At 40.5% G+C, this 23,566-nt stretch overlaps 1 protein-coding gene across 1 annotated transcript in view; it reads left to right on the top strand.

The window, feature by feature from the left end:
- LOC120944381 overlaps positions 1-23,566 on the top strand; it is a 71,313-nt gene that overhangs the window by 17,791 nt on the left and 29,956 nt on the right. Inside the window, exons 49-73 of the mRNA XM_040358437.1 lie at positions 96-242; positions 403-611; positions 843-952; positions 1,095-1,204; positions 1,566-1,712; positions 1,873-2,081; positions 2,313-2,422; positions 2,564-2,673; positions 3,035-3,181; positions 3,341-3,549; positions 3,775-3,884; positions 4,026-4,135; positions 4,508-4,654; positions 4,809-5,017; positions 5,179-5,288; positions 9,370-9,488; positions 12,426-12,550; positions 13,468-13,594; positions 15,158-15,370; positions 16,224-16,391; positions 17,964-18,107; positions 18,193-18,242; positions 20,508-20,628; positions 20,715-20,800; positions 22,354-22,477. Coding sequence (XP_040214371.1) covers positions 96-242; positions 403-611; positions 843-952; positions 1,095-1,204; positions 1,566-1,712; positions 1,873-2,081; positions 2,313-2,422; positions 2,564-2,673; positions 3,035-3,181; positions 3,341-3,549; positions 3,775-3,884; positions 4,026-4,135; positions 4,508-4,654; positions 4,809-5,017; positions 5,179-5,288; positions 9,370-9,488; positions 12,426-12,550; positions 13,468-13,594; positions 15,158-15,370; positions 16,224-16,391; positions 17,964-18,107; positions 18,193-18,242; positions 20,508-20,628; positions 20,715-20,800; positions 22,354-22,477 — 3,471 coding nt within the window. The remainder of the gene's footprint in view (positions 1-95; positions 243-402; positions 612-842; positions 953-1,094; positions 1,205-1,565; positions 1,713-1,872; positions 2,082-2,312; positions 2,423-2,563; positions 2,674-3,034; positions 3,182-3,340; positions 3,550-3,774; positions 3,885-4,025; positions 4,136-4,507; positions 4,655-4,808; positions 5,018-5,178; positions 5,289-9,369; positions 9,489-12,425; positions 12,551-13,467; positions 13,595-15,157; positions 15,371-16,223; positions 16,392-17,963; positions 18,108-18,192; positions 18,243-20,507; positions 20,629-20,714; positions 20,801-22,353; positions 22,478-23,566) is intronic.

A 23,566-nucleotide genomic window follows, 5' to 3' on the forward strand; every position in this document is an offset into this window, starting at 1 on the left:
ACAAGAAATGAATAGAATGATTACAAATGCAAATAAAATGTAAACTACTGTAGCCATCGTTTCCTGACAAGGAACATGTCATAATACTTTTCCAGGATGAAGTGGGTCCAGCGGACATGGCCGTACTCGTGACCAAAACTGAAGTTCTCCGTAATGAAACTTTGCTGGAAAAATTTCTAAGCTCTATTGCACCACAAAATATCTCAGTCTTCCTGCAATCTATCTCATCCGCAGCAACACAGGTAAATAGAAAAGATCAATCCTAAAAGACATTCAGCTTTGTTAAGAAGATATCTAAAAGCACGCTGTTTTGAGATACTCTGGTATATATGTTTGATCAGCGTGCAAGCAATAGTAGCTTTTACTTAAGTTTTTTTACAAATCTCTGATTTTTACATGTAGGCAAGCCTGTCAGAGCAGCAAGTAACAACAATAAAGAAAACACTCCTAGCTACCCAGCTCAGTGGTCTTCAGGTCGAGTTCTCTACTTATACAACGGAAGAGTGGACAGTCTTGTTCCAGGACTACTTGTTTAATTTGACTGCATACTTCAACAAATCACTTCTTGAGTTCATTCCTATGAACGTATCCTGCTCCTCCTACCAAGTAATGTAAGTACAAAGATAGCTTAGACAGAAAAAAAGATGTCTGTGGCTTTTGAAATCTTTCAATGCTTGGCAGAATATATATAAAAAAAAAAGCCATAGACATTTACCAAATGTCTATGGGTCTTGAAAACATTGAATGCTTGGCAAATTAAAAGATTTACAAGGAAAGCATAAAAAGACAAATATTGAAGTCATAACCCCAGATTTTCTCAACTATTTTGTTTTCTGAAACAGAGTGAAAGTTTTTAGCATTCAGTTTAGCTCGATGACAGATGAAACAAGAGAAGCAATCTATCAGTACTTCCTGAAACCATACTTGACAGCAAAAGCTTCCACTTCCGCAGGTATGTTTGCATGTCCCCTATTCTCTTGTGAGATGAAGGAGTTTCTTGTCCCTTCTTGTGGTGGAAAAAGTCTTACTTTCCTCTTTAACCTTGGAGCTGCTTTATATCACTTTGCTAAAAAAAAATCTGTGTTTCCTTCTAGTTGTTTGTGATGCTGGAAGCTTCCAGAACTGGCGTGAAGTGAACTTTGGAGTCTTTTTCTACTTTTTCCAACTTGGAGAAATCTTAACACTCAATGAAAATTTTACACCGGTAAGTCTAGTGCAAATAGAAAGATATTCATAACTGTAAAAGGGCTATTAAAAAGGCTTACCATGAAGTAAGATGATTAACAGATATAGGTAGTCCTTGGACACCTTAGGTTACTGCACGCACCTTCTTTGTATCATTGAAGGGGCATTGAAATATGAAGGCGACAAACTCGAATCATTGCAAATAAAGACCAAATTATGTTTCCAGAATTGGTAGCTACAAAGGCTTGAGGGAATAGAATAGGGGATATCAAAGGTGGCACCTTCACAAGAAATGAATAGAATGATTACAAATGCAAATAAAATGTAAACTACTGTAGCCATCGTTTCCTGACAAGGAACATGTCATAATACTTTTCCAGGATGAAGTGGGTCCAGCGGACATGGCCGTACTCGTGACCAAAACTGAAGTTCTCCGTAATGAAACTTTGCTGGAAAAATTTCTAAGCTCTATTGCACCACAAAATATCTCAGTCTTCCTGCAATCTATCTCATCCGCAGCAACACAGGTAAATAGAAAAGATCAATCCTAAAAGACATTCAGCTTTGTTAAGAAGATATCTAAAAGCACGCTGTTTTAAAGATACTCTGGCATATATGTTTGATCAGCGTGCAAGCAATAGTAGCTTTTATTTAAGTTTTTCACAAATCTCTGATTTTTACATGTAGGCAAGCCTGTCAGAGCAGCAAGTAACAACAATAAAGACAACACTCCTAGCTACCCAGCTCAGTGGTCTTCAGGTCGAGTTCTCTACTTATACAACGGAAGAGTGGACAGTCTTGTTCCAGGACTACTTGTTTAATTTGACTGCATACTTCAACAAATCACTTCTTGAGTTCATTCCTATGAACGTATCCTGCTCCTCCTACCAAGTAATGTAAGTACAAAGATAGCTAAGACAGAAAAAAAATGTCTGTGCCTTTTGAAATCTTTCAATGCTTGGCAGAATATATATATAAAAAAAAAGCCATAGACATTTACCAAATGTCTATGGGTCTTGAAAACATTGAATGCTTGGCAAATTAAAAGATTTACAAGGAAAGCATAAAAAGACAAATATTTAAGTCATAACCCCAGATTTTCTCAACTATTTTGTTTTCTGAAACAGAGTGAAAGTTTTTAGCATTCAGTTTAGCTCGATGACAGATGAAACAAGAGAAGCAATCTATCAGTACTTCCTGAAACCATACTTGACAGCAAAAGCTTCCACTTCCGCAGGTATGTTTGCATGTCCCCTATTCTCTTGTGAGATGAAGGAGTTTCTTGTCCCTTTTTGTGGTGGAAAAACCTTACTTTCCTCTTCAACCTTGGAGCTGCTTTATATCACTTTGCTAAAAAAAAATCTGTGTTTCCTTCTAGTTGTTTGTGATGCTGGAAGCTTCCAGAACTGGCGTGAAGTGAACTTTGGAGTCTTTTTCTACTTTTTCCAACTTGGAGAAATCTTAACACTCAATGAAAATTTTACACCGGTAAGTCTAGTGCAAATAGAAAGATATTCATAACTGTAAAAGGGCTATTAAAAAGGCTTACCATGAAGTAAGATGATTAACAGATATAGGTAGTCCTTGGACACCTTAGGTTACTGCACGCACCTTCTTTGTATCATTGAAGGGGCATTGAAATATGAAGGCGACAAACTCGAATCATTGCAAATAAAGACCAAATTATGTTTCCAGAATTGGTAGCTACAAAGGCTTGAGGGAATAGAATAGGGGATATCAAAGGTGGCACCTTCACAAGAAATGAATAGAATGATTACAAATGCAAATAAAATGTAAACTACTGTAGCCATCGTTTCTTGACAAGGAACATGTCATAATACTTTTCCAGGATGAAGTGGGTCCAGCGGACATGGCCGCACTCGTGACCAAAACTGAAGTTCTCCTCAATGAAACTTTGCTGGAAAAATTTCTAAGCTCTATTGCACCACAAAATATCTCAGTCTTCCTGCAATCTATCTCATCTGCAGCAACACAGGTAAATAGAAAAGATCAATCCTAAAAGACATTCAGCTTTGTTAAGAAGATATCTAAAAGCACGCTGTTTTGAGATACTCTGGCATATATGTTTGATCAGCGTGCAAGCAATAGTAGCTTTTACTTAAGTTTTTCACAAATCTCTGATTTTTACATGTAGGCAAGCCTGTCAGAGCAGCAAGTAACAACAATAAAGAAAACACTCCTAGCTACCCAGCTCAGTGGTCTTCAGGTCGAGTTCTCTACTTATACAACGGGAGAGTGGACAGTCTTGTTCCAGGACTACTTGTTTAATTTGACTGCGTACTTCAACAAATCACTTCTTGAGTTCATTCCTCTGAACGTATCCTGCTCCTCCTACCAAGTAATGTAAGTACAAAGATAGCTAAGACAGAAAAAAAATGTCTGTGGCTCTTAAAAACTTTGAATGCTTGGCAGAATATAAAAAAAATGCCATAGACATTTACCAAATGTCTATGGCTCTTGAAAACATTGAATGCTTGGCAAATTACAAAATTTACAAGGAAAGCATAAAAAGACAAATATTTAAGTCATAACCCCAGATTTTCTCAACTATTTTGTTTTCTGAAACAGAGTGAAAGTTTTTAGCATTCAGTTTAGCTCGATGACAGATGAAACAAGAGAAGCAATCTATCAGTACTTCCTGAAACCATACTTGACAGCAAAAGCTTCCACTTCCGCAGGTATGTTTGCATGTCCCCTATTCTCTTGTGAGATGAAGGAGTTTCTTGTCCCTTCTTGTGGTGGAAAAAGTCTTACTTTCCTCTTCAACCTTGGAGCTGCTTTATATCACTTTGCTAAAAAAAATCTGTGTTTTCTTGTAGTTGTTTGTGATGCTGGAAGCTTCCAGAACTGGCGTGAAGTGAACTTTGGAGTCTTTTTCTACTTCTTCCAACTTGGAGAAATCTTAACACTTAATGAAAAGTTTACACTGGTAAGTCTCGTGCATATGGAATGAAACTCATAGATCATAGATTGACTGTAAAAGGGCTAAAGGAGGTCAATTAAAAAGGTTTACAATGAAGTAAGATGATTAACAGATATAGGTAGGCCTTGGTCACCTTAGGTTACTGCACGCACCTTCTTTGTATCATTAAAGGGGCATTGAAATATGTAGGCGACAACCTAGAATCATTGCAAATAAAGACCAAATTATGTTTCCAGAATTGGTAGCTACAAAGGCTTGAGGGAATATCAAAGGTGGCACCTTCACAAGAAATGAATAGAATGATTACAAATGCAAATAAAATGTAAACTACTGTAGCCATCGTTTCCTGACAAGGACCATGTCATAATCCTTTTCCAGGATAAAGTGGATCCAGCGGACATGGCCGTACTCGTGACCAAACCTGAAGTTCTCCTCAATGAAACTTTGCTGGAAACATTTCTAAGCTCTATTGCACCACAAAATATCTCAGTCTTCCTGCAATCTATCTCATCCGCAGCAACACAGGTACATAAAAAAGCCCAGTTCTAAAAATGATTGAACTCTAACAAGTAGATATCTTAACACGCTGTTTTGAGATACTCTGGTATAGTTTGATCAGCAGCCAAGCAATATCAATTTTTCCTTTACTTTTTCACTAATCTCTGATTTTCACATGTAGGCAAGCCTATCAGACCAGCAAGTAACAACAATAAAGACAACACTCCTAGCAACCCAGCTCAGGGGTCTTCAGACCAACTTCTCTACTTATACAACGGAAAAGTGGACAGTCTTGTTCCAGGATTACTTGATTAATTTGACTGTGTTCTTCAACCAAACCCTTTTCGAGTTTATTCCTCTAGACATATCCTGTTCTTCCTACCAAGCAATGTAAGTACCAAGATAGCTAAGACATAAAAATGCAAAGTTTTTATGGCTCTTGCAAACATTGAATGTTTGGCAGAATAGAAGATTTAAAAGGTAGACTTAAAAAGACAAGTATTTAAGTCACAATCCTACATTTTTTTTTTCTCTTTCTTGTTCTGCATCAGAGTTAAAGTATTTAGCCTTCAGTTTATTTCATTGACGAGTAGCACAAATGAATTAATATATCGGTACTTCCTGATGCCATACTTGACTGCAAAGACAGCAACTTCCACAGGTATGTTTCTGCTTTACATATTCAGTTATTTAACAGTGTCATTGACCCAGTTCAATAGGAAAAAGATCCACAGCGATTGGACAATTATTAAAAATTCAGTCATCCCATGTGACACTCTGGGCATTGCACATTGTATGTACTTCAACAGAAGTTCGCTAATAGTTATAGGAAAATTCTTTAGCATACCTAGAAAAACTGTGCAAGTACAACAAGTAACATATTAAAGTGTATTTAAACCCAATTTTGAACATCTCTTTATGTCTGATTACTCTTGATTTTGTAACTAGTGATGAATCAGACTGCCTTGGGTTCGGGTTAAAGCAGAGGTCAGCAAACTTCAAAGTTTAAATGCCGAGCCTGAACCTTGTTGAAATCAATAAAATTGGAGACTGTCAAATTAACCACTTGCTTACTGGGCACTTAAACCCCCTTCCTGCCCAGGACAATTTTCAGCTTCCAGCACTGTCACACTTTCAATGACAATTGCACAGTCATGCTACACTGTAGCTATATGATTTTTTTTCACACAAATAGAGATTTCTTTTGGTGGTATTTAATCACCATTGGGCTTTTTATTTTTTGCTAAACAAAAAAAGAGACCAACAATTTTGAAACAAAACCAGTTTTCATAGTTTGTTATAACATTTTGCAAACAAGTATTTTTTGTCCCTCATTAACGTGCGCTGATGAGGCAGCACTGATAGACTGCACTGATAAGGTGGCACTGGTGGGCACTGATCAGGAGGCAATGAAGAGGGTACACTGATAGGTGGCACTGATTGGCACTGTTAGGTGGTAATGGTGGGCACTTATAGGCAGCACTGAAGGGCACAGATTGGTGGCTCTAAAGGGCACTGATAGGTGACACTGAGGCCCCGTACTCACGACCAAACATGTCTGCTGAAACTGGTCTGCGGACCAGTTTCAGCAGACATGTTTGGCCGTGTGTTGGCCCGAGCGGACCATTTTGGGACGGATCGGACAGGTTTCCAGCGGACAACTGTTTCCCGGACTTGTTTTAAAACAGTCCGCTGGAAACCTGTCCGCCCGGACATGTACGGTCGTCTGTACAGACCTACCGTACATGTCCTGCCGCCCGCATCCCTCGCATGCGTCGAATGACTTCGACGCATGCGTGGAAGCATATTTAAGGCGGCCCGCCCACGTCGCCGCGTCATTGTCGCGGCGACACCGCGTCATCGACGCGGCGACACCGCGGACACGCCCCGCGTAATGTTTACGCGCGGGCTTCTGTTCGATGGTGTGTATAGCCATCGAACAGAAGTCCCCGGGCAGTCCCCGGCCAGACATGTCCGATGGAAACGGTCTGCAGACCGTTTTCATCGGACATGTCCTGCCGTGAGTACAAGGCCTGATAGACACTGGTAGGTGACACTGATAGGCAGCACTGATAGGTGGGGCTAATGATGAGGCACTGATGAGCACTGATTGGCAGCATTGTTGGGCACTGATAGGTGGCAATGGTAGGTGGCTCTGATGGGCACTGATGAGACGGCAGTGGCTTTCCGTGAGCGGTACCAGTGTCCCATTAACACAAGCCAGTAATCGCCTTTTTTTTCTCCTCATGCTCTCATCGTGAGGAAAAAAAGCAGATTACTGGCTTCTGTGTACATCACGTGATTAGCTGTCATTGGCTGACAGCTGATCACGTGGTAATGGGCCGTGATCAGCCCCTAAGGCTGGATTTACACCTATGCAGTTTAATGCTTTTTGCATTTTTCAGATTTGCACTACAGAACGTGTTCCATAGGAAACCATGTTAAATGGACTGCAGTGAAAATCTGCAAAATGCAAAAAGCACTAAAACTGCATAGGTGTGAATCCAGCCTTACTCTAATCTGTGATTAGCCAAGTCTCATGGACTCACAGAGCGTGCTGCCCACAATCAGCGCGAGCACAGGAGGACGTACAAGGACGCCGTCCCGGAAATTTAGGCCTGCTCTGTAGCTATCTTTCAGCTATAGATGGGACACAAAGACAATACAAATGCCAATTTTCTAGGCTAATAGGCAAGGGAATGTAATTAAAAATAGCATGGGGGTGCACACTGCCCTGGGGAACATGTACCAATGCGAAATAATATATATATTTAAATCCACTTAACCAAAAATAGTAACTTTTTTATTGCTTAATGTTAACCTCCCTGGCGGTATGATTCGTACCGGTACCATTATTTTGCATGGAAATTTGGCGTTTTATATTGTAGGCCTGTAATTCTTAGGAATAACTCACTTGAATCTGACCAAACAAGAGTCTAGTAGACATCTCGGGTATGATAAAGTTAGAAACACAAAATCATAAATTATAATATAATAAATAACAATAAATAATTATAACAAATAATAATATAATAATAATAAAAATGATTACTTTCAGTGTTTGATGACAAATTTCCCCACAAATCGCTATCGCTCAATTCTGCAAGTGATTCTAATTTATTATCGCTGTTTTCTAGCTGCTCTAAAACCACTTTTGACATACAGGGACACTTGTTGGTTGCTATGGACAATCTACAGTTTCCAGGCAGAAAGAACGGGGATGTGTAATTATTTCATACAGTACTGAAATCTGTAAGATTACAGTATACTGTATGTGTACTGTGTTTTAACTTTTTTGAATTTGGCGTAGATCTCCGCCCCCGTGCGTCGTAATGTCGCAGGGAACTGTGCTCGGCGGCACACGGGCACTGTGTGAATCAAGTGAGGAGACAGCTCGCTCACATAGACATCGCAGGATCCAGGGGACAAGGTAAGTAATCTCCTCCTGGATACTGTGATGCAATCCCGAGTCTGGCCCAGGGATACCGTTTATGGTACTGGATTTCCACCCCGAGCCAGACTCGGGAATACCGCCAGAGTGGTTAAACATTAAAAATGTTCCCCAGGACCCGCCGAAGTTCGCAAAACATGGCCCTTTGGGGGTACTTGAGGAATGAGGTTGAGAACCACTGCTCTATAGTATGTATTAGCCTCAATCCAAAGCACCCAGTGTGGTTTCTCTCTGATCTCTCTTCTGTTGTCTATCTGCATGAGTCATTGATAGAACTCTAAACCAACACAACAGCCTCCTGGGAGATGGCCCCACTCTGGCACACAGCAGTTGACTTATAGCCTCAGCTGGGAATGTTTTTCCATGGCCCTGGGTATAGAAGGTGTGCCCCTTCCCTCTATTCAGCTTACAATCTCTAATCAGATTACAGGAAATGCCATCCCCTGTTTTCTGAGGCTGAAAAAAGCCTTCGATCTGTGTTTTGTAGAGGAGAAATGGCAGCAGATAAACAGGTACTATGTAGGAGGATTTGTTTTATTTATGTATATCACCTGAGGCTAGTCACTTCATTGGGTATATGTGAGGGTTAACCACCACTTTAAAGTGAATGTAAAGTCTTTTTTTTTTAAATAACAAGCATGTCATACTTACCTCAGAGCAGCCTGGATCCTCCTCTTCTCAGGTCACCTTTCAGCACTCCTGGCCCCTCCCTCCTCTTGAGTGCCCCCACATCCAGCAGCTTGCTATGGAGGCACCCGAGCCGAGTCACAGCTCCGTGTATCCATTCAGACACGCAGCCCCACCCCTCTCTCCCCTGATTGGCTAACTGACTGTGATTGACAGCTGCAGGAACCAGTGGTACCGCTGCTGTGTCTCAGCCAATCAGGAGGAGAGTCCCGGATGTCTAAGAGACTTTTGGACATCGTTGTACAGAGAGGGACCTCAGGTAAGTATTATGGGTGTCAGGGAGGCTGCTACACACAGAAAGTGTTTTATCTTAAGGCATAGAATGCCTTAAGATAAAAAAAATCTTCTGCTTTTTTAACTCCTTTAAGGACAAGTAAGCTTGGGTCCAAGATGCTGTAAACAAGCTTTATGGAAGGTCTGTGTCTTAGTTTTTTATACAACAAAGAAAATGTTGAAAGAAAATAACAAACATTGTTAATTTGATAAAAACACTCCAAAGATGTGATTGAGGCAAATGGCAGTGCAATCTATGATATGCGTTGTTTAGAAGGTCAATAAAGGATTGAAATAATTAGGAAGTATCCACTGCTTATCCTTTTATTAGATCTCAATCCAAGATGCTACACAACCGGTGACTATTCCTGGATTGTTCAATATCTGCAGACTTTTGTGACCTACTGTACTAGTGCAGATCTTCAATCATTTAGCAGCAATGAAACACTGGTAATGTTAAAATGTTTTGCCTTTTTTTTGTTTTACAACATATATACAGTAATGCATCTAACCTGTTTTTTTTTTTAAATAACAAACATGTCATACTTACCTCCACAGTGCAGTTAGTTTTGCACAGAGTGGCCCTGATCCTCCTGTTCTGGGGTCCACAGCGGCTCTCTTGGCTCCTCCCCACAATAACTAACCCCCTCTGGGAAGCTCTCTCCCAAGGGGGTTACTTTGCAGGCGCGCTCTTGTTGTCATACACTCGGCGTCCATAAACGCAAAGTGTATGACTCGGTACCACCCCCTGGCGGCCGTGTCATTGGATTTGATTGACAGCAGAGGGAGCCAATGGCTGTGTTGCTATCAATCTATCCAATCAGCGTCGAGACTTTGTGGAGAAGAGGACGCCAGGGACGAGTCGAGTAGGTGAACTGGCTCAGGTAAGTAAAACGGGGGGGGGGGCCATGATTGCAATCCTAAATACACGATCCTATAACACAATTAATCCAGAGGAAGGCAAAATCCTCAGCAAAGCATGATCCAATTTGCTCCAGCAGAGGAAAAAATTCAGTAGGGGAATAGATATTCCCTGGATCAACTTCACCTATAGATGTTTGTTTATAGTTATATTAAATTTAGGAAAGAATCCAGGCTTTTTTTTAAAGCAATCTAAATGAAGGCCACTTTTATGAACATGCCCGAGACTGCAGCTGGATGTGCCAACCCTTAATGCTGGCATTCATTTGGTGTCTCCTGTGCAGTGCCACCCTTTCTGTTGGAGTTATTGTAGAAGAATACATTGAACAAGATGTAGCACTACCCCCGAAGGAACTGCTGGTTAAATTTTGGGTTTGCACGTTACCTTTATAGCTGGGCCTACTCAACAGCGAAGCAACTCTGGGCCAACATGGCCCCAAAGTTGGGCTCACACACACGCACCTCGCGCCAGGAGGGCCTCGAGGCGAAGGACCCCATAAAATGGCATCTGCCCCTTAAGTACCCCTCCCCAGCATGTACAGCGGGGTCACCACTCCCACTGTACCGCTGCCGAGAAAGGACACCCAATACACCATGGTACACCTGTGTTCCAACATTAGGCCGAGATGGCAACACCACCTGCAGGCAACAAGGAAAACTGCCAAGTAGTACCATAGCCAGAACAGAGGCAAATTTGTGTTAATCAAATAGGTCTGGGCCCAAATACTGGCCCAGACTTCCCTTAAATTTGAAATAGCGCCCCCTAGATTTATGGTGGGCGCTACATATGTTATCCACAGTCATTTATATCCACTACAATGATTTACTGCCTAGTGTACTTTTTTGGTAGAACAAACACCTTCAGATACCAACAGTAATACTGAAGGAATGCCAATGATAGCAAGTTTCACACAATCCATTCCCCTGCCCTTTATTGTACTTCTTTGAGCTTTCATGACATGTGGACAGTATAGAGCACAATTTATTTACCTTTTTAACAGGAAGGAGCTCTTTAAATACATTTCTTGTCTTAGGAAACCCCTGCTAATAGTTATCACAGTATCTACAGTTCAAGCATACTTAGCATATACTATACCAGTGGTCATCAACTCCTGTCATCAGGGCCCACTAACAGACCAGGTTTGCAAGATAACTGAAATACATCACATGTGATATCATTTGCTGCTCAGTGATTGCAGTATTCTTGTCTGCATCTCCCCAAGGTAATACATAAAATCTGGCCTGTTAGTGGGCCCTGAGGACAGGGTTGATGACCACTGTACTATATGACACCCAGGACTGCTCTATAAGACTTTTTTGTTTCAGGAATAATGATGAAATTAAAGTTTTAGAAGACAGGTTGGTATAGAACAGTGGTCTCCAAACTTTCTAAACAAAGGGCCAGTTTATTGTCCTTCAGACTTAAAGGGGGCCAGGTTGTTGACTCTTGGGGGTTGATTTACTAAAGGCAAATAGACTGTGCACTTTGCAATTGCCCTCTGCAAGTGCAGTTGCTCCAGTGCTTAGTAAATGAGGTAAGGCTTCACTTTGCAAAGAATACCCAATCACGTGCAAGGAAAATAATGAAACAGCGTGTTTGCCTGCATATGATTGGATGATGGAAGTCAGCAGAGCTTCTGCTCATTTACTAAGCTCTGGAGCAACTGCACATTCTTTTTGCCTTTAGTAAATCAACCCTGTGGTGTCAGTGGGAAGAATAGTGCCCCAAGGGCTGGTTAATGACTAGCAAAGGGCCGCATTTTGCCCATGGGCTGCAGTTTAGACAAAAAGGGAGAAAGAAAGGCGCACCAGCCTCGTGTACTACCATTTGACAATTTATTGAATAAAAAATTATATTAAAAACTACTCACAAACAAATGGTGATAAAAGGCTTGTCACAAACGATGAAGTAAAATACCCCTCGAACACACTCCGGAATGTAGGGGGGGGTTCGAGGTACGTCACTGCTGGCTTACGCGTTTCAAGGCGTCAAGGGCCTCTTCCTCAGAGCCCAGCAGTACAGACCCTGCAGTTTAGACACCACTGGTATAGAGTATATCAGAAGTCAGAAACCTGCTAATTCATGTATTACTAGCCCTCTCAATTACTAAAGGTGACACACAAAGAGGTTGACTTACTAAAATAGAAGAGTGCAAAATCTGGTGCAGCTCTGAATAGAAACCAATCAGCTTCCAGGTTTTATTGTCAAAGCTTAACTGAACAAACTGAAGTTTAACACAGATTGGCAACCAGACACAGCTATTACCAAATTTTTCTATTCCAGTTTTAGTAAATCAACCCCAATATGTCTGTTTGCTCATTTAAAATAAGTGAATACAGTATTTGTTGGAATAAAACTCTTATACGGCAATCATTCTAGCTGTTAGGGAAAGAATATAGTATATATGTGCTGTAAAACTGCTGATGTTCCTAATGATTAACTGTTAAAATTTTGTATCGAAACAGCTTCAGCAATTTTCAGTGGACTCAAAAACTCTGGCTTTTATTGGGAATCTGACTCTGCAAAAAGACTTTAAAATATACTATGCACAGCTGCTCTCCATGGAAAATTCTGGGTTCTCTGTACAAATGTATGTATTATTATTTGTCTACTCACTTATGCTTTAGATATTTTTGGAGCCATAAAATACAGTTATGGTTTTCACCTTTTTTTGGAAAAAAATTGTAATCATAGTAAATAGTCCCTTCATGTCTAACAAGAAGAACCCTATACTTGAAAGGCAGACAGGAGGAGGATAAGTGGATCCTCGGGGATTTTTCTTGTGAAATAAATTACTTTTTACAATGAAAATGGTCTTTAGCAATTGCTCCATATGGTTTGGTGAATTGTGAGTGGTGATGGACTCTGGTATTAAGTCTGCCCTCGAGTTAGAAAGCATGGATCCAAGTGTATATTTTGGAGTTAAGTTTTGCCCTTAGATGGGCTTTATATAGCCCATCTGGTGCTATGGTCAGCAGTGAGCATACTGTGCATGAGATGCACATGCAGCTCTAAGCAAAAATGCTCAGCCAGCACTACAATCCAGCAAACATGTGAGTTCACAAGTTAGTATGACCCTCCTGATATCAAATTTAAATAAAGTATTTGTGGCAGGAGACATAAAAATACACAGGCCCATGCACTGGCCCAGAGATTATGGGCTTGGGATCTATTGTTGCAGCAGACCATGAGGTCAGTACACTGAAACAAATATTCCCCATATTCTTGTTACATTGGTTTTGCTGATTTTATACTGTACATCTGGTACATTGGTTTTATTTTAATAATCATTTTATTGCATGCATTTTTCCCATTCGGATTTTCCCTTTACTTCCTGTACATGTGCCAGTGTTCTCACCAGGGCAACCTCCCCAAGTACAGGATAAAAACTTGAGAGAGAATTTGCCCTTCCCCACTTCACCCACAACTGGTATTCTTTTACATCCATATACTATGATGCCTTGGATTTAAACTAACCTAGACCCTTTTGTTTTACCTTCCCTGCAGGCTTCCTGAAAATATCCTTTGCTTTGCTGTTGGCCAGCTAAACCTTGGAAACCTATCTCCGGCACAGGCAATGAGCACCTTGCAGTCTTTGAAATCTTGTGGTCCAAACGTCAACCTGGGGCAAGCAGTAAGTGTTTAAAGCCTTTACTGTGCTCATTTTTGTTTTACAACAGACGTATTAGAAATTAAAAAGGAAAAAAATAAAACAGTCCAGACTGCCATACTTCAATATAGAGCTGCCCCTGGCAGTAGTTTTATTCCCCAAAAAGATGTCATCAGTCTTTTGAGTTGAAAGAAACTTAGGATCACTCAACCCAGAAGACTGAGGACATATTGTGAATACAGAGCATCGTGGCCTTCCTGCATTCTCTGTAAAATAATAAGGAGAATGCTGTTCTCTGAATGTCCAAGGACCATACTGATGCTTACTGATGGAGATGATCCAGAGAAGGAAAGGACTAAGTGCATCACATGAATGTCTAAAAGACATGAGAGAAATGTAAGTATTTTAACATAGAAATATATAATATAAACCATGGGGGAGGGCCTTTGGGGAGAAGGGGGTGGTCACTTGGGGGGTTGGGCTTTAAAAATAACTTAGATTCCTGCAGTTTTCTCAGTTCCTTTCTTTAGGCGGTTTATGGGAGACAAATGAAAGCTCTAGAAAGCAATCAGTGCACTTCAGTGATTATTAATGGCCAGACTGGAGATTGTGAGACTGTTTACTCCTAATCACTGTAGAAAGCAATATAGTGATAATGCGTCATAGGGGGAGATTTACTAAAAGTTTCATTGTCAAAGCTTTATAGAACAAGCTGAATTTTAGTAAATCTCCCCCATAGTGTATGCAGGTGTGCACATTTGTGTGTAAGTCGAGTTAAAGTAGACCCATTATTACAATTTACAGTTCACATGAAAAAGTAGGGAACCCGTCATCCTCTCACTTCTGCTTTGCTGCTTTTGAAGTCTTTCATACAACCCACATGAAAATCACATGGGCTTCAAAAGCACTGTGGACTTTTCACATAATTAAAGTGGAGTTCCACCTGAAAAAAAAATCACCAAAAATCTACTAACAAATTAAAAAAATAAAACATTTTTACCAGAAATAGCCTTTGCTATGCGGAAGTTCCTAATCTGCCTCTTCCTAGTTCTCAACAGGTCTTCTTCCTCGTCCTACTTGTGGTGTCTTTTGGGTAATGGGACGCGCTGCCTTCTGGGAACTGTGTGTATCCCAGAGAGCAGCCGCCCATTCAGAAAACACTGCGAGACTCGTGAATGCGCAGTAAGAAATGGGCAGTGAAGCCGTAAGGCTTCACTGCCTATTTCCCTTAGTGAGGATGGCGGTGCCGGGACTTTCCAGGATGGGACTTTCCGAGGGGTTGGCCTCGGGGGGTCCAACTTTGTGAGCGATTAGGACAGGTAAGTGTAAAAAATTGTGGGTGGAATCCCGCTTTAAAGACTGACAGGAGTTTACTATCATCAAACACACCCCAGTACTGTACAGCATAGGGTTCCTGTACTATGGTGATAGGCAATAACAACCAATCAGAAACTTTAGTTCAGTGGTATTACTTCTCTCTGAAAGTGTATTAGTTGTCATATTACTCTACATACATACTCTTTGTAACCTGATATCAAATTTACCCCAAATCTTTATCTGGCTACTTACTAGAACTCTCTCTTGTAGGATCTTGCTGGCCTGCTCTCCTCGGTTACCACCATCACATCAGGAACCCTGGCCTCACTTGGCTCTCTAGCTGTTGGACTGTCACCGTCCGTTTTGGAGAATGCAGATGGGAACGTTCTGAAGGAGAATCTTCAATCCCTGTCCACTGTCACTAGCTGGAGTGTCACACAGGCTTCTGTTATTGTATCAAAGATTGTTCAGAGTAATTTCCAGGTAATGTTTATTGATATTCAGTTTGTGCAGAAAAGGATAGAGCCGGCTTAAATTGTATCCAGCGAGCGGCTAACTTTCTGTTCTCATCCTCTGATGCACTGAAATCCCAGGCAGTGTTAGCAGCCCTACTCAGTTCTGTGAACAACAGAACATATTTCCCTTATGTTAGGCAGAAGAAGGAGGGAAGGAGAAGTTTGTAGCCCTCATAAGACCAAACAGCCTAGGGTTAGAATGGACTCAGTACAATGAGTGATTTATTGCACATTAGGAAAAGAAGCCTGTTGTTGTTAAGCTCAACTGGTAAAAATAAAGGAAAAAAATCTGGAAAAGAATTAATGCAGCCACCTTATCAAAGGAGTGGTAAACTGTTTCCTTCTTCTAAACTCCATATCAATGCTTTGTACTGTAGTGATGTGGAGGTTGGCGGGAGGAACCAGTGAGCCCTGCAGGGGACATAGGAGATAAACACACATTGAAATGTCAGTTCCCTAGTAAACTTTGATGGGGAGGGTAGATCAAAGCCATTCAAAAGGTGCGCTGGGTGGAATTTGTGCTGTAGCAAGACAACATGGTGTCACCCCCAGAGGGTGTGCTTTACCGCACCAGGTGACACCAACCCTAGTGATACCATTGCCCCTCAATGATGCTATCTGAAGACTGGTAGTGGAATAACTAATTAAGAGCAGCAAGATTGGTGTAGGAAGCACATATTCACAAAAGGAAGGCCACTGCTTAGGAACAATTTGCTTTTCTATATGTATGCTATAACATATACAATTTTCACTTTTTGTTTTCAGGTCCAAATGCTGCATGTAGTTTAATTTTCATAGGTTAATGTATTTGATTTTTATAGGTTAATGTTGATGCTCTGAATAAACTGGGTACACTGGTCGTTGGCCTTCCATCAGCTGAACTAAATAAGTTGCAACCATCAGACATTATGAACCTTGCCACTAATGCCAATTTTATCAGCTATGTGGAAGAAGCTCCAGTGGCGCTAAAGCAAAAGTTTGTTCTGAAGGTAAGTGACCCTTGGCATTGCCACATAATACTGGGTGATGTCTGTTTAGCTTGTTATAGTCTGTGTTATACCTTACATATCGGACACCTGGGTGGACTGTTGTTAACACCCCTCCCCCATACCTCAGAATAATTTTTAATAGTAATCATGAAATTAAATGTCAAATGTCAAAATGTCAAGTTAAGAGTGGAAAGCAGCAGGTTTAAAAGTGGCTGCAAGTTTATACAGATTTGAATTTTAACATATTAATCCACCTCATGTAGGAGTTTAACGTGATATTAAAGGTTTCACACTTTGAATGACAGTTGCACGGTCATACAACACTGTACCCAAACAAATTTTTTATAATTTTCTTCCCACAAATAGAGCTTTCTTTTGGTGGTATTTGATCACCACTGGAATTGTTTTTGCTAAACAAACTAAAAAAAATTGTTTTTCTTTGTTTCTGTTACAAAATGTTGCTTTCTTCTTCACTGATGGGCACGGATGAGGCTGCAGTAATGGGCACTGATGAGGTGGCACTGATTAGGTGGCATTGATGGGCACTGATGAAGAGGCACTGATATGTAGAATTGATGGGCACTGATATGCAGCACTGATGGGCACCTATAGGCTACACTGATATGCAGCACTGATGGGCGGCACTGATGGGCATTGATAGCTGTCACTGATAGGTGGTATTGGATTGGCAGCACTGATGAGGAGCTACTAACAAGTATTACTGATTTTCATCTGAAGGGCACTGACAGACATTACTGATGGTGCACTGATTGGCAAATTTATGGGCACTGCTTTGCACATTGATGGGCACTGATTGGCACTTTGATGGGCACTGACAGGTGTTACTAATGGGGCACTGACTGGCAGCTGATGGGCACTGATTGGCAGCTGAAAGGCACTATTTATGGGGACTGCGCCGATAATCAATGTGCTGATTATCAGTGCAGACTCCCCCTCTAACAGGGAGAGCCGTGATCAGCTCTCAACGCGAACCGAGGAAAGCCGTTTATCGGCACTTACTGGTTCACGCTGTGATCAGCTGTGATTGGTCACAGCTGATCACGTGGTAGGGAGCCCCTGTCAGAGGCTCCTTACCTAGATCAAAATTGTCGTGTGTCAGACTGACCTACAGCAACACTGATCGCCACGCTGCGCCCCCCGCGTGTCGGCTTGTTATCCTGAAAGACATCATATGACGTCTAGTCAGGATAACAGAATCACCGCCCAGCTGTCATTCTGCTATAGGCTGAGCGGGAAGTGGTTAATCTCTACCTTTACTGTTGGTCAGTGGAAGTGGCCCTTTTCTGTTCTAATAAAAAATGTATTATTCTTTGTGCCTCTGATGGTGGGATTTTCCTTCGTTACATGCTCTGACATCAAATGAGGACACAGAAAGTAGGTAAGACTTGACAGAGGTTCTTTCCCCTCCACACTAAAAAAGTTAACTTCTACTTTTATATTTTGTGGAGAACAAAGGTGATGTGTGGGTCCACCACAAAAAAATATACACTACAGCTTTTATAGAAAACCCCAACACAGAAGATGTTAAAATGTGTCCTGTGTGTTTTTCAGGTCATTCAGGCTAGCATCATCTCAGATAAGACCATCTTCCAGCTTGTTCCATCCACACTAGCTAGTGCAATACCAGCGTCCCGCTTACTGGTTTCCAACCTCGATATCAGTGTAATAAATCAGATGAAATGGACCTCAAGCCAGGTAACACACATTCATAAAAGCAGTATAATCTCTTGTGAGCCTAAATGTGGATTTCTGTTCTCATGTTTTGTGTTTGTTTTTTCAGGCTCAAGTGTTCTTCCACACCGTAATCATAAATGTTCATGATTTCTCCATGTAAGTACCCATGTGTTATGCTGTAGCATAGCAGGACTCATGTATAAATACTACAGATGAGCAGAGTGGTATTAAAGAGAAACTCTTAATTTTTGGGGAAAGTTATTGTTTTTAGTGCATTTAGGGTAGATTCATATATTTTTTTTGTTTTTGTAACACGTGTGTGCTTTTCTTTTTGTATGTGTTTGATTATTTGTGTACTGATGCTTCAAACTTCTTTGAAGCCTGGTGGCAGGTATTTGAGGACAGCTCATACCTGTTCCTACTCTGTATGGTGAGGTCAAGTGGCCCCTAGAATTAGATAAGCTACTAAAAGAATATACACTGCCTAGGCTGGTTTTAATATATGCAACAGAAGACAAGCAATGTTACATGTGGTACTAAAAGTCCTTAATGAACATAAATAATAAGAGTTTTAATGACATAACTGTCAACATTTAAATGTAAAAAAAGTAGTGTGATTTACTTCCCTCAGCTTTTCAATTTCTACAGAAAAGCAGACGTCCCAGTGAAGTCATACTCCTTATATGAAATTAGTGGTATTGAGATGGATAGGTTGTTAGGTGAGCTGTTGTCGTATATAGTATTTCAACAGAGAAATTTGAGTGGTCAGATACTGGACTCAAAGTTTGGTTGAAGGTCTAACTAAATCAAATGATTGTTATAGTGTTCCAGTTCTCTACTGACCAGTGCAATCCCAATGGGGTTCCTGGGAGAGTCAGCTTCTATGGAGAAAGATGATAAAAAGCTAAGCCAAAGTGATTGCTTCTATTATTAATTTGTAATAATTTTGTTACAATAAAATGGTCTATCAAGAGCTATTGATTGTAATTTAAAGTTTGATCAATAAAGTTATCTGAATATTAGTTACGTTTATTAAGCAGGCTTCAAACTATAGTTTATAAAGAACTAAAATTCTGAATTAAACAACTTTCGAGATTGCTTTTTAATAATAAATCCAAGCCTTCATGAAAGGGGATTTATGTATGACCCCTAAAATGCACTGGCTGTCTGTTCTTGGTGGACCCTATTACTGTGATAAAATAAAATTAATATCTCAACTAAACCCTATGGCCTCGTACACACGACCGGTTTCCTAGATAGAATCCATCAAGAAACTTGGTGGGAGAGCTTTTTTGCCGAGGAACACGGTCGTGTGTACGTTTTTCATCGAGGAAACTGTTGAGGAACTTGACGAGGAAAAAAGAGAACAAGTTCTCTTTTTCCTCGACGGGAGTCTCAATTTCCTCGTCCTGTTCCTTGTCGGGCTGGTTTTCAACGAGAAACACAATCGTGTGTATGCTTAGAAACCCGCGCATGCTCAGAATAAAGTATGAGACGGGAGCGCACCTTCGGTAAAAGTAGCTTTTGTAATGGAGATAGCACATTTGTCAGGCTGTAACAGACTGAAAAGTGCAAATCGTCTCTTACCAAACTTTTACTTAACACGCAGTAACATGAGATTAGCACAAGCAGCCCCCAGGGTTGTGCCAGTGGAATCGAACCTCCCCTGCTGTTGTATGTGTTGTACGTCACCGCGTTTTAAAACAAGGAGATTTGGTCTTGACAGTGTGTACGCAAAGCAAGCTTGTCAAGTTTCTCGACAAGCCTAAAAAGGAACTCGACGAGGAAAACGATGTGTCTTTTCCGACGAGATCCTCGATCGTGTGTACGAGGCCTATGGCTTGGGACTCTTACCCACTTTCTTCACACATATAGATATAAATGATAGAAGTAAACAAGAATATATACAGTATTAAAACCTGTATGTATCTACATTACTGATTTCTATAAAAGGATTAATGCTTCATATAGCCCTACTCACCGATCAAGAACTGTCTACTTTGATTCACTGAGTAGGCCCTTCACCATTTTTCTGTTTCAATAGTGTTTATTTGGTTGTAGTCTAATGTGGATAAATCATCACCAAACATAAACACCTCATCCCTTGATACATATGACGTTTATTTGGTTATTACAAGAAGATAACATACAAAAGTTCCACCCACGCAGGGACTAGGTTTAACAATTGTAACAAAGGTTAGTTTGCAAAAAAAGGTAAAGAAGATATGATATGTCAAAAAGAACAACAACAAAAAAATCCCCTCCTAAGAGGGGGTATAACAGCAACATATAGGCATGGTGGCCCTTCACTATTTTTAAGAATCATTTTGACGAATGTATACTTTATTCTGAAGGTTACCAGAATGATAAAGAAACAGATTATAAGTAATTAACATGCACTGGTGCTGCTTTCTCTCCTAGTTTATCTGTGAACATCCTACAAGGATTTACATGTGGAGCTTCCAAAATCTTAACCAATGATCAGTTTACCAGCCTAATTAAATCTATGAATGGCAAAGCAGTGAAATTAGAGGGTAGCCAAGTAAGTGCCTTTATATGATTAAAGGTATCATTTGTGACTCATAGAAAATGTAATGACATTTAACCTAATGGATATTGTTGCTTTAGGTGAGCTGCATGGCCAAGAGACTGACGAAAGTAGGAGCTTCAAATGACTTCAGCAGCATTCCCAGCAATGTTCTGCTCTTCACAAGGTAATAAATTGCTATGAGTTATCACAGAATTGTATTCAACCCGTAACCCTGTTATGTCACCCTGACTATTTAAACATTTTGCAACTCACCTGAATTTTTCTTGGAGCATTCCTGTTTTTAAGAGCCTGCAAAAGGCAAGACCATACTTATAGAAAAAGATTAAGCTTGCTTGGGCAAATCAGGAGTGAAATGTCAACACATTTACTAAGCTCTGGAGAAAATTGTGTATATTCACCCAAAAGGATTTTTTAGTTGTAGATGAAGCCTCAGTCAGCCCTTGTCTTTCCATAAATCTTGGGTACTGCAATGCCAAGATCTCTGTCATAATTCCCACATTTATTTCTGTCCACCTGGGAGTTCCAACACCTGTTGTTTTATTCTGCAAAGTGTAAATTGTTGGGTGTGTGAAGCATTTAAATACCCCAGCTTTTAGTCTTTAGATGTAAGAAGGTATGGTCGTCACTGAACATTTTCATGTTTCTAGGTACGAGTAGTAATAATAACATAAATTAAACCACATAAACACTTTATCTTTTGGAGAACACCTGAAAATATACTGATAATGGATTTTGTAGACAGGAGCTAAGAAGCAAAGACAGATATTACTACTTGTAGTTGTAAACAGTTCTGCCTATTGATAACCTCCAACAAAAAAAAAATGATATTTAAATATGGGTGCAATATACTAGAAAGTTCGAAAATCATACTTACATAGTCTAAAGATTTGGAATGTAGGTTGGAAGTTCCTCATGTAGTTTGGAACCTCCTCTGGTATACTTATCCTTTTCCTGTTCCTTGTAATCATGTATGAGTATTTTATTTTATAAAGTCTAATAGACCAACATGTTTTGACTTACTGATGGAAGAACAATGAGGATAAAGCGATAAGTATATTCACACTGCCTGCCATCATCAGCCTTAGCTCCATCTTATGGTCACTGGAAGACATCACAGAATGGGGTGATCTCCAAACTTCCCAGTATAGTCTCATAGAGATAATACATATAGCCCAGAAAAGCATTAGACCTAACACATAAAGTTGAAGTCTAGCCAATCATCTATACACAGAATGGAGCTGTTTAACCCACCTAATTATTAGTATTATTGTCCATCTGAGCTTTACACAGCTCACAAAGTGCAACTTTGGCAAGGCAAAAGTATTTTCTTCCTTAAAAAGCTAACACTTATGGGACTTGGTCTCCCCTACTCTGGAACTGGATAGTGAAAGGAGAAGTAGCAGACTGATGAGCTCATCTCTCTGTCTGCTCTCATTATTTTTTACCATGTTTCTTGTTAGTACGTGAGCCCTACAGCACAACTTATTGGCTCCTTGTACTTCTTCTCACATTTTGACTTCTACTGTACAGGGACTGCAGCACTCATTGCATTTAAAATATACATGTTAGGATATATTAGTGATTACATAGCTGCATTCCTTTATGTTTTTTTATTGTATGTTTATTTGCCTATAGTCCAGCTTTACAGTACAGTATGTTTTATTATGTTGTTATTATATAGAATCAGCTGCTTACATTATTTTATTTTACATTCAGCCCCGTCACCAGTAAATCTCAGTGTAAAGATTATTTTACACGTGTTGGACAGGCTAACATTGACCTGCTACCTCAAGGATCTACAAAGAGGACCTCTCTACTCAGCAATGCAATAAGCTGTCTGGTAAGGACAAGGACTAAATCATATGAAAGCTGTATGTTTTCCCACAGCAAAACACTAGATTACAACTTATTTTAACATTTCTCTGTTGCTAATGAAGGAAGTGCATGACCGTGTGGACCTCTTGAAGAAATTGCACTTTGTTTTGGTTTGTCGTGCTTTATTTTCTTTGTAGACACTATGGGCCAGATTCACATACATTTGCGGCGGCGTAACGTATGTCATTTACGTTACACCGCCGCAAGTTTTACGGGCAAGTGCTTGATTCACAAAGCACTTGCCTGTAAACTTGCGGCGGCGTAGCGTAAATCCGTCCGGCGCAAGCCCGCCTAATTCAAATGGGGTGTGTGTCATTTAAATTAGGCGCGTTTCCGCGCCGAACGTACTGCGCATGCTCCGTTTTGAAATTTCCTGCCGTGCTTTGCGCGAAATGACGTCGTTCCGACGTAATTTTTTGAACGGCGATGTGCGTTACGTCCTTTCGTATTCCCGGATGACTTACGCAAAAAAAAATTGAAATTCGACGCGGGAACGACGGCCATACTTTTTACATGGCTAGTCTAAATCTAAGCCATGAAATAGCAGCCGTAACTTTACGACGGGAAAAGCCGACTAGCGACGACGTAAGAGAATGCGACGAACGTGCGTACCTTTGTGGATCGCCGTAAACAGCTAATTAGCATACCCGACGCGGAAAACTACGCAAACTCCACCCAGCGGGCACCAAAGTATTACACCTAGGATCTGAAGGCGTACGAAGCCGTACGCCTGTCGGATCGAAGCCAAAAGCCGTTGTATCTTGGTTTGAGGATTCAAACTAAAGATACGATGCGGCAAATTTGAAGATACGCCGGCGTATTTCTTCTGTGAATCTGGCCCTATATGACTAAAAGTGTATGTACACTTTTCAAAATTATGTTTTTTTCCAGTAAGGAAAACTGTTACTATGACAGCATGCAAAGATATTTAAAAAATTGTGCTTGTGGTAAAATGTTGGGATAGGTCCTTTACGGTTCCAGAACGAATGTGCCCATGTGCACAAAGGCAGCTTCATAAAAACATAGTTTGATTTGCTTGGTATGGAGGAACTCA

This window comes from Rana temporaria, chromosome 6 (genome assembly GCF_905171775.1).
Source record: "Rana temporaria chromosome 6, aRanTem1.1, whole genome shotgun sequence".
NCBI lineage: Eukaryota > Metazoa > Chordata > Amphibia > Anura > Ranidae > Rana > Rana temporaria.